Source organism: Hyperoodon ampullatus (genome assembly GCF_949752795.1).
Source record: "Hyperoodon ampullatus genome assembly, chromosome: 13".
Classification (NCBI taxonomy): Eukaryota; Metazoa; Chordata; class Mammalia; order Artiodactyla; family Ziphiidae; genus Hyperoodon; species Hyperoodon ampullatus.
Window position 1 is genome coordinate 66,516,040 of NC_136926.1, and position 11,257 is coordinate 66,527,296.

Genomic DNA, 11,257 nt, shown 5'->3' on the forward strand with positions numbered 1-11,257 from the left:
GTCACTGCAGGCAGAAAGGGCTCTGTACAGGTGCTGGCCGAGTGATGAACCTAAAAGATGGTATGACTCTTCAGATGAAAACTATGAGTATTATTATTGTTCCTGTGGGAGAGAAGACGACTGAAACAAACTCGATCCGATTTTTCCTCCCTGATTCACTGTTGCCTGCTTTGTTCGATCTCGCATGAAGGATGGAGTCCATATTCACTCCCACCTAATCATGCAAATATCCATGAGTCTCGATGAGACTGTTAATAAAAGCTTGAGTTAAGTGAAAAAAAAATGATTATGCTTTTAATGTAAATGATAACCTTAGGAAGGTAAGAGCAAAAAAATACATGTGATCAAAATTGTGTGAATTTAGGATATTCCAAAACAAGGCAGTTATATTAGCGTTCATATCCACAAATGTTGCTTTGCTGTTAACCCACGTTCATACCTTGTGCCAAGCCTTGGCGCACAATAATAAAAAAGAAAAACAACATTTAATTATCTCCTGACAGGGGCTCTACATTCCATAGATTTAGACAAGTGCCAGAGGATACAGATGGGCTTGCCAGCAGGTACTCTAAGCCAAAATGACAGATAACATGACGGTACATGTGGTTCCTTGGTGCAGAAAGGGCTTTCCTCGAAGGGCTACGGCCTGGAAACAGGAAAGGAGTACAGATGGTCTTTAAACCAATTCAAGGGCATTTCTTGAGTCCTTACAGTACGCAAAACCCTACCTTGGGAAAAGTGAGGGATGTGAGCAGAAGATTCACCTACATCTTCAACGAGAGCAGCTGTGCAAATATACACACCCAACCATCAACTGCACGCAGTGAAACACATTCTAAAACTACCTACAATCTCAAAGCTTTTTTAAATTTGGCTTTGTAACTCACCCTATTTTCTGCAGAATCACCTTTTTTTACTATGTAATTGATAAAGCACGGCAATAAAATGAATACCCGTGAACCCGTCAGGAAATCTCGTAGCCCGCTAACAGTGCTGTTCCCACTTCTGTTCCCCCGCCAGCCCCACCCTCCCCGGATACCTACTATTCTAGTTGCCTTTTCCCCCATTCCCTACTTTTTACTCATTTTATCACATGTATATCCTTCACCAATACTGTTCATTTTGGTGATTTCAGAAATTCATAAAAATGGTGTCAATTCTGTGTGGATTCCTCTCTGAAACACCTTAAGTGATACCTAAGCTGGGCATCATATGAAGTCAGGTAATGTGTTCTGAGCATGCATCTTATCATTTGTGGGACTGCACTGGGGTCCAGGTGGGCAGTTAGCAGAAGGAAATTAAACCAGAGTCTAAACTGAAAGGCCAGGGCACACAAAGATAGTTGAATACAGCACAATTTACCAATTCAAATATTTTACCTTTTCATCTACTCCACACATACACAGTAGCCAGGTCACAATACAGTTGAACTGACATCCTACTGCCCAGAACCTTTTTTCTTGTGGAGTCTCTAAGCCAGGGGACCTGAATTGCTTAGTGCCGAAGAGATTATAAGCCAAGCCTTTGAATTCCATGCAGAAGGCATCTGGGTATTCTCGTTCCTTTTAGGATTTCATGCCACTACACGTTTGAGTTTTATAATGGCAAAAGCTCTACAGGAAAATCATTAAGTATCTTTCCTGATGGGCCTCTTCATTCCTCCCCAAACTTCAGCAAAGGAGAGAAAAGCCTACAGGGGCCATGTCACTATTAGAATTGTTCAAAGGACAGTAATAATGTATAGGCCCTTGAATAAACTTTAAGAGGAACATTATATGCCATTAACTTGGAGCTCAGATACATAAGCTTGATCTTCCCACAACAAATCAGCAAGATATACCAGTGCTCACCTACACCAGGACCCAGACAACTTGAGGACCTCCTCCTCATATCAAACCTAAAATGCTCCTGCTTGGAGGAGTTTCTAAAGTGCTTTGACAAAGTCCCTGATAAGAACCTGAAGTTGTAATAGGCAATGGTCTGGGTCCTGGGTATCCTCCTGTAAGGCTCTCCCCTGATATGCTGGAGGAAGGGGCCTTGTCTCTGATGGTCAAGCTGACATCCTGAGTGAAGGTGAGCTCATTTTCCAAACACCTGTCCAGCCGATAGGCAGTGGGCAGGGCACACCCATAAATGTGAAAACCTTCAGCTAAGTGGGCAGATGGGAGAGAGCTTCCAGGAGTCTCAGACCTACTTCCCTGATCTTAGCTCAGAAAGGGAACGAAACGCCCATCAGACATCAAGCAGGATAGGAAAGAAGATGCTTCAGAAAGAGATGGAGACAGGGAAAGTGCTGGAAAGCAGACCAGTGCCCTGGGACGAAGGAGGGTTAGATTTAAAATCAAATAATTTTACACTGCTTGAGTTTCATGTACACCTTTTGATTGTTATATTTACCCCTTTTTGAAGATGTGACCCTCCTTCGGGGCTTACGTGGCCTAAAGAGAGCCAAAAACAAGGGTTCTGCCTAAATGTGGGGCAGTTTTAAGAAGCACCAGGCTGTCTAGGGGCTGCGTGTGGTGACGGAAGGCAAAGCAGCAGATCCCCGAGGGGAGAACTACGGGTCAGACCATCTGCCCTTTTTCTGTACTCAGAGACTTTCCTTTCTCCTTTCTCCCGGCTGCTGGCGGGCAGGGCAGTGCTGGTAGAAAGGACGCTCCATGTTAGGGCCTCTTTTATGCACAAATGATGCTCCAGACCCACCATCACTGGGACAGAACCTCGTGGAAGGCCGCAGAGTGGTCAGACGAGGAGTGTGGCTTTGGACAAGTAAGGCAGAGGTCCTTCACTTGTAAATGAGGATGATGGGGGTGCCTACATCACAGTGTTATTATTAAATGAGTGAACACACAGCTCTTAGAAACGACGTGGCTCAAAAGCAGTTGATAAACGGTACCTATCATAACCAGTGCTTTTCCAATTGTAGGGCTGAGAGATGCGTAAGCTCCAAACAAGCGAAGGAGAAACTCATGCCAAGGTGCCTTATTTAAAATATGTATTTGTAATATTTTATCCTGAACATTCTGGTTTCCACGACTTCCTATGTCTAAAAGTATAATCATATAATGAGCAAAAACAGAGTTATAAATAATGTCTTAACAGAGGAAATACAAAGAAAACTACAAATGAACACACCAAGCATATGAAAAGGTGCTCAACCCTCCAATGTAAGTCAACTTTAAACAAAAATAAACTGTTCAGTGTCCGTTTAAAAAGAGGAAACAATGACCAGTGCCTGGGAGGGGTGAAGAAACAGACTAGTTCTTTTCTGGAGACTACTGGCCTTATCTGATGAAGACTCATAAAAGTGCATGCCAGGAATTCCACCTTGGGGAATTTATCCTAAAAATATGGAAAGGTTCCAAGAATGTTCTGCAACATTTTTCACAATATGAAAAAATTGGAACCAATTAAATGTTCATCAAAATGGGAATGGTTAAAAACATTACAGCACAACCATACAGTGCCCAATTATGCAGCCATTAAAATAGTAAAATTGCCTTTATATGCCACAGGGAGGAAAAAAGCCATCGTAGATTAAGATTTAAAATAAAAAATAGGATCATGCCATACAAATAAGTATATACTGCATCATGCCTAAGTCTAAAGCAGTACCGCCCAACAGAAATGAGGCAAACTACATGTGGAATTTTAAATTTTCTAGTAGCCACATTATATCCAAAATATTATTTGAACATTTAATCAACATAAAAAAGCATATGTGAGATATTTTACATTCATTTTTTGTACTCAATCTTGGAAATCTGGCGTGTACTCATTCCAGTTTAGGGCAGCCTCACCTCAGGTGCTCAACAGTCACATGTGGTTACCCTACTGGACACTGGGTGCTAGTCTAGTATACATCAGTGGTTAAGAGGAGCTGTCTGGGAATGGGATTACAGAGCCTTTGTCTTTCTTGCATTGTATGAATGGTTTCAATAATCATTTGTATTAACAAAAAATAATAAAAGAACATGGTGAAAAATTGTTTTCATTTTCCTTTGAAGCTCTAATAGGAGACCGGGAAGCACAGCTTAAATTTCAAGCTTCTTTCAAACTGCTCTTTCTCCTTCCCCAGGGGGCCGTGGGGGATAGGAACCTTTCCCCCCATGCCTGGGCTGTCTATTGCTCAGGTAGCTATGCATTTGAAGCAATTCTTCCCTTTCTCTCTCGCCAAGTCCCCTTATGACCAATATCCCTGCAGGATGGCAGGAGAGGGTTAGGAGAAAAGGCCACCATCCAGCATCACGACTGAAGGGGGAAATAAGCTGATGAACAGTTGCCAGGTGCATACAGTGTGCCAGACACTGCGCTAGGCAGGCACTTCACGTATGTCAGGTCACATAATCCTCCAATAACCTTATAATGCAGGTACCATGCCAATTTTTCAGATTAAGCAATCAAGGCTCAGAAAGTATCTGCTCCGAAGTGTCATAGAGTTGATTAAATGCACTACCCCGTATGGTCCACAGCAAGATCATGACCAAAGAGGCCAGACTGCCCATGCCAAGGTCATGATCTCATCTTTATTAAAATCATGCTTTAAGACAACTGCATTTCTTAGAGGAAAACAAATACCCAGGCATCTTTTATTTGCAAGAACCCCAGAACCCATTTCTCCTCTGAGCTCGTTCATACATCCTCAGATGTAAATATTTCCACTTAGACCATTGTCACCCCTAACTAAACGTGTCACAAACAAGCATTATCCTCGCCCCATCTCGACTTCTTTATTTCTGTCCATCCTCAAGCTGGAAACTTCAAGGTCATATATGACTCTTCTTCCCTTGCCTGCATAATCAAACATTTGAGTTCTAGGCTCAGTAATCCCTAAATGACTATTTAATAAACAGTGATAAGCACACCTAGCACCCAGATCTTAGTTTCTAAATACCAGTCTTCAAGAAAAGGAAACTGACAGACATCACCTTAACCAAGGGGTCAAAGTGACACCATCAGTAATGAGACATTGATATCACAAATCTCCTGAGACGGTGCACTGAGGAAGGCACATCGCTTCTGTGCCACAAATTCATAACCTCCATCTAAGCATGGGAAAACATCAGACAAACCCAAATTGAGGTTCATTCTACAAAATAACTGACCAATACTCTCAAAATTGCCAAGGTCAAAGGAGAAATTGAAACTGAGGAACTGTCCCCAATCAGAGGAGACGAGGCAGCTGTGATGCTAAATGCAACGTGGAATCCTACATGTGCTCCTGGCCCAGGGAAGGTCAGTAGTGGAAAGACTGGTGAAATTCCCAGCAGGCTGGAGGACAAGTTAATAGTGTTGTACAAATGTTCATCTCTTGGTTTCAGTGATTGCACTCTACTTATGAGGTGTTAACATCACGGGAATCTGGAAACATATAACAGGAACTCTGCTATTTTTGCAACTTTTCTGTAAGGCTAAGATTTTCATAAGAGTTTTAAAATACTACTGTAGTTACTACTCATGGCTGTCCATGCTTAAACCCACTCTACCATCTCCTACTCACAGTGCCCTTCTCAGTCTCCATGTGTATTCAAAGCCTATTCATTCTTCCGGGCCCACTCATGTCCCACTGCCCACCTGACCGATGGTTCTATAGAACGTCTGTAACTGTGAGTACCTGCTCTCTGCTCATGGCACATGGGTAATGTTGGATTGTTAGTTAACTTTGTGTATATAGGTTCTATTGTCCAATGACGATGCGAAATGTGCTTGTGTAGACAAGTACATCAGGGCACATATGCTCCGCTCACTTTAAAATGGGCTGCTTTTTAATGTGGTTTTTGGGAAGCTACTGAGTTACAAAACAGAGGTCAACTAGTATTTCAAACCCATGCCAGTTTACCCTGACAATCCTGTACGGATAGTGACAAATACTCTATCACTTAGGGAGGGCAGTATGTGGACTTATAGACTATAAGCAGTATAATTTATAGCTAACTTGTAGCACAGAAAATGACAGTATCAAAACACATACACACACATGTCAGAATTTAAAATGTCTATTTAGTTTCTACTCAAAGGCCCTCCAACAGCAAGAGAATGCTATCTCTCTGTTGAACAAAATAAGCAAAATAATATACTTAGACTCCAACCAGGCCTGGAGCTGTCAGAAAGCCTTCTAATGGGTGGCCATCCTGAAGCTAATGAAATGAAATATTAGGAGCACATCAACAGAAAGGAAATGGGAAGAAACTAGCAGCTGAAAAGCAAGCTCTCCCAAGAGGCCCCCGTGGAGAGACCTGGTGCACGGGAGCTCTGGAAACTGCGTGGGCCTCACCAGAGAGCTGTTCTGTTTCCAAGGTGGAGTTACTGGAAGCTACAGCTGTTATACTCCCATTGGTTGAAGGACTGTCCCCTTGGGGGACATCAATTCTCAGGCTCCGGGAACCTCTGACAGTGACACAGGTGCTGACTGCTGGGAGTAAGCAAGCGCCAGGCAGTGCGCTGGAGGACAGACAGCACGGGGCAGGCGGAAGAGCACTAACGGCATCTGCTGCCCTTGGCCTCCAGGTCCTCGTGTCTCTACCAGTGGGCACAGAGGGAACATGAGCCTCTTGCTGCCTTCCAGACTGAAACTTGGGAGAAGGCTGCATTAGCTGATGCGCAGGTGAGGGACAGTTAGAGAACACCAGCCCAAGTTCTACTTTCCAAAGGATTGGCCCCAAAACAGTACCCTTCGTAAAGGCCCCTGAGCTCAAAGCCATCATTGACACACAAAGGGCATGTCCACTAGTAAAGTCACCTCCTAGCAGCACTCAAAAATCCACTGCTCAGAACACCACCTATCAACTAAAAACCAACCAGGATAGGGATTATTGGAAGGTGCTGGTTTCAGCCTGGTGATCTCCCAGTCACTCTGCTGGCTAGAACCAAAGCAGCACACTGAAAACCTCATTATTTGAGAGAGCAGTGTTCAAATTTTTCATCCAGAATAACTCTTGTATAGAGAAGAGTTGTATCATTCAGCCTGAAAGAGAGGTTATGTATTTTACACTTTAAAAATCAGACTATTTTCTGCATCTGTCATAATCAAATCATGTTTACCATGCTTGCACATGTTTGGGAATCTTCCTGGGACCTGGGCTAATGTGATTTATACAATATTGTCTTTTCCTGTGGGTTGGAAGCAAAGTACTAACACTTGTCACATACGTGCCGTCTGTGACAAGAGAGCCCATCATCAGCACCACGTTTCTGTAAGGGTGGATGAGGCTGACTCACCCTGACATCACCCTCAAAGTCTCTGGCATTGACTCTGATTCTCTTTTCCCACTGAGAAAAACCTCAGTACAAAGAAAGTAATTTCTCAAAGGCAAGGTGTTGGGTCTTCTGAAAACAGGAGTGCCTTTGTTATGGGAAGCGCCCTTTGCCAATGACTAAAATCAACTCCAAAAAAAATCCACATAGCACATAAGCCTCCATTTGGAGAGAACAGATAGACAAAGAGAAGAGCAAGAAAGCAGTTAACGTGGAAGGAGGAAGAGAAGAAAGTCTTTACTTCGGTAACTGGGAATAGACTAATATACCAAATTCTTACCTGAAACTATTTATAGTACTTACAGGCTAATTTATATACTTAAATAAGTGTCTCATGTTCCAGTAACAATATCTTCCTACCATGTCACTAAAGCAACAGGTATAATCAATAAAGGGCTTTAAAATTTCCATTCCACTCATAAATGCCATTGGCATAATAGATCACTATTTCCATCATTCATAATACGTTAAAGTGCATGCTTGGATCCAGTGTTCATCACATTAGAAAAGCCCACTAGCAAGTTAAAAATAAGAAGGAACATTGGATATTTTGATAATACACTAAAATGAACAAATCATCTCTCCCAAGAAACAAAGTGAATCTGAGTCACAGGAACGATTTCTCTGTATAATTTATGATTCATGTGCATACTGAGAATCCAGCCTAGCAAGTGGGGTGATAGTGGTTAGGAAACAACACAACTGCTTCTCGTAGTAAAGCATAAGTGTGTTCAGCTCTGCCAGAAAAAGTAACAGCTGCTCAAGATGCGATCTGGCTGGAAGCTACTGCGTGGGCCACAGAAGAATCTCAATTTGAGATTCATAAACCTAGAAATGATTAAGAACTAGAAACCTATTAACAGTGAGGTACAGTTCCTGGGCCTTAGGGAGATTCTAAGACCCCTTTTGGACTATGTATGCCAAACACTCACACCAACGAAGCTACTTTTTTTCTTAAGCACCTTGAGCGCCTTTCCAAGACCTTTTCCTCATGAACCCTTTTTGTCCCTATATCCATAAGTCAAGAAGAAGTACACTGGGGGACTTCCCTGGTGGTCCAGTGGATAGGACACCGTGCTCCCAATGCAGGGAGCCCAGGTTCGAGCCCTGGTTAGGGACCAAAGATCCCGCATACCACAATGAAGAGCCCGCACGCCACAACAAAGACCCAGCACAGCCAAAATAAATAATTTTTTAAAAGAAGAAAAAGTACACTGGAACGTTAGCTCACACTCCCACTAACTCATCATTCCTAATAATTAACATGCAGTATACTCATTTCTAACTAAAAATCAAGTTGAGTGTTTTCCCTGAAAGTTGTCTTTAAAAGCAACGCAGTGTTCTTGTTTTTCAAAATCAGGGATCCAAAACTTAAGGGTTTATTCAATTGTCCATTAGCTTCATATAATACAGCAATTAGTTACTGTCTGATAAAATACTTTATGATATATTGCAGGTATACTGAGTGTGCACTCTGTATACTTTGTGCACTTTAGTGTGACAAAGCTTCCCTGCCTCGCTGGTTTCCAGCCTCCCGCTGAGGTTCCGGATAACTGCTTCAGGGAAACAACTGCGAGGGCTCCTCCCAAGACTCCCACGGTTAAACGGGATAGGGTGCTCTTCCAAAGCCAGAAACGCCACAGTTTTCACCCCTGGCTCGAACCTCACATCCTTTCCTCCCAGAAGCTGTCTTTCATCAGCGGTCGCTGCTAGGGGACCTGGTGGGGGCGGAGCAGGTGCACCAGGTTATGGTGACCCCGCCCCCAGCCAGGTTACACCCTCCACTGCCACCTCGCGTCTTCCCGCCTCGGCCCTGTCCCCTTCCAGGAGGAAGAAGGGATTCGAAAATTCCTCAAACGAAAAGGGGTGGCCAGCCCACCCAGCTGAAGGGCTCGCCCACGCGCGGGGGCAGCTCTGAGCAGTCGCCAGGTGAAGATGCGGAAGTAGCTCTTCCTCCCCCGCCCAGACCTGTTGGCCCGGGCCCAGGTCCTGGGAATCACACACCCACAACCCACGAGGGCACCGCGCACCCCTCCGCAAACGAAGAGGTGGGCACGAAGCACTGTCAAACGTGTCCCGGCCACAGAGAAGAAAAACCGGCGGACGAGGTGTACGGACATCCAAAACTTATTTTTTTAAAGGGGGGAGGGGTAGCTTAAAGGCCCCTCACCCCCTCAACCGCCCCTCAACGCCAAGTTGAAACCCGAGGGGGCCCGGGCGGCTGCAGCTCGGCTGTGGGCTCTTGGGGAAGAGGTGGCTGGTCTCCAACTTTAATCACAGCAACTGCTGCGGAAGCGGGGAGTCCTGCGGCCGCACCTGTTCCCGACTCTAATGAAGGAGCCCTGCGCATCCATTCTGACCTTGAGGACATCCTGGAAATCCACACTCCACCCCCGAGTCAGCATTACTCCGACCCCCTCCCGCAATGACTGAAGCCCACCGAGTGCCCACCCAGAGGGGCCGCCTCAAAATGCCCACCCGCGGCAAAGTAAGAATGCGCTTCCCTGGGCTCTCTCCAGATCCCTCGAGCATCCTTTACCCACTGCTTACCCACCCAAAAGCCGCCGCGCCCCTCACAGCAGGTTGAGTCCCCTTCTCTCCCCACCCCCAAATTGAGGAATACCCCAGCCCCAAGTTCAGGGTTCCCCCTCGTTGGCACTCGAGAGGGTCGCCCTCGAGAGCTCACGCTGCAGAGCACCGAGGTGGGGTCCACGAGCAGGCGACCACCGCGGGGGGCGGTCCCCGCGTCCTAGGCTCCAAGCTGGGGGGGACACCCCCTCAGTTCGGGGACCTCAGCCGGACGGAGCCGGGACGAGGACAGCGACGACAGAGCGTCGGGGAGCGGGGGACAGCCCTGGCCGGGGCGGGAGCCGCGGGCGGTCACCGCGGGGCGCTCCCGGAACAGCCAAACTTTCTCCGCCACCCGAAGTTCGGGGCGCGGAGGCGGCGATGACGGGGAGCCTGAGAGGCGTCCCCCGCCGCTCCCAGCCCCGCGGAGCCGCAGGAGAAGGCGTCCCAGAGAGCCGCCCGCCCCGCAGCCCTCACCCGTACCCCGGGCCCGGCGCGGCCCGCACTCACCTGGCTGTAGAGCTCGCTGACCGACATGACCCCCGCGGGCCGGGCCGAGCCCGGACCCCGTGGCCAGCGGGAGGCCCTCGCTCGTGTCCCGGGGGCGGCGGGTCCCGGCTCCTCGCGGCCCCGGCGGCTCTCAGTCCACGGCCGGCCCGTCTGGCGCCATCTTCCCGGGCTGCCCGAGAGTTTCTCGGTTCTTTTCTCTCTTCCCCGACCTGCCCCGCCGGCTTCCTGGAGGCGCCGCGGCCGGCTCGCTCTCGGCCGGCGCGACCTTTACTCCCGCGGTGGCGGCGGCGCAGCGGCGGCCGGGCAGGAGTGGCGGGCGGGCGGGGGAGAGGCCGCGCGGCGCCGCTCCCCGCTCAGGTATGGGAGGCGGCGCGGGAGGAAGAGGGCGGGCGCGCGTCCTAGGCGGCTGCCGGTGCGCCGCCGCCGCCGCCGCCTTTGAGCCCTGCGGGGGCCGGGCCGGCCGCGCCTCCCGCGCCCCCAGCCGCAGCGGGGTCCTCCCGGCCAGGGGCGGGGCCGCGCTAGGAGCAGGCGCCGTCCGCCCCCTGCTGGACACCGGGCGCTCGCGGGACAGGTGCGCGCCTGGTGCCGACACCTGCCGTGCAGCGCCCCCTCTCTGCGCAGACTGCGCTCTGGGAGGCTGGGCGGGGACCCATTGGAGACCAGAAAAAAAGAGGAGGAAGCACCAGCGAAGGGAGAAGAGGAAAAAAAAGGAGAGATGCCTGCGGCAGAAAGGCTCCGTACATTTTTCTCTGGGTTTTACGTGGGCATTAACATTTTCATTATTAAAATTCAGTTATGTGTAGACTGTTACTAAGGCGTTTTGGATATACTAAAGACTGTCTCTGCCAAACAGCTCCCTGCGCTGAAATCCTGATCAGAACGTGGGAGTCGTAACTCTTCTCCACTTCGCGAGTTTCACGCACAG

General features: G+C 47.9%; 1 protein-coding gene across 1 annotated transcript in view; it reads right to left on the reverse strand.

The window, feature by feature from the left end:
• The window catches only part of MYO5B (myosin VB), a 385,365-nt gene extending 374,834 nt beyond the window's left edge, over positions 1–10,531 (reverse strand). Inside the window, exon 1 of the mRNA XM_079718130.1 lies at positions 10,333–10,531. Within this exon, the coding sequence (XP_079574256.1) occupies positions 10,333–10,359 (27 nt within the window). The 5' untranslated portion in view covers positions 10,360–10,531. The remainder of the gene's footprint in view (positions 1–10,332) is intronic.
• Between the last annotated feature and the right edge of the window lie 726 nt (positions 10,532–11,257).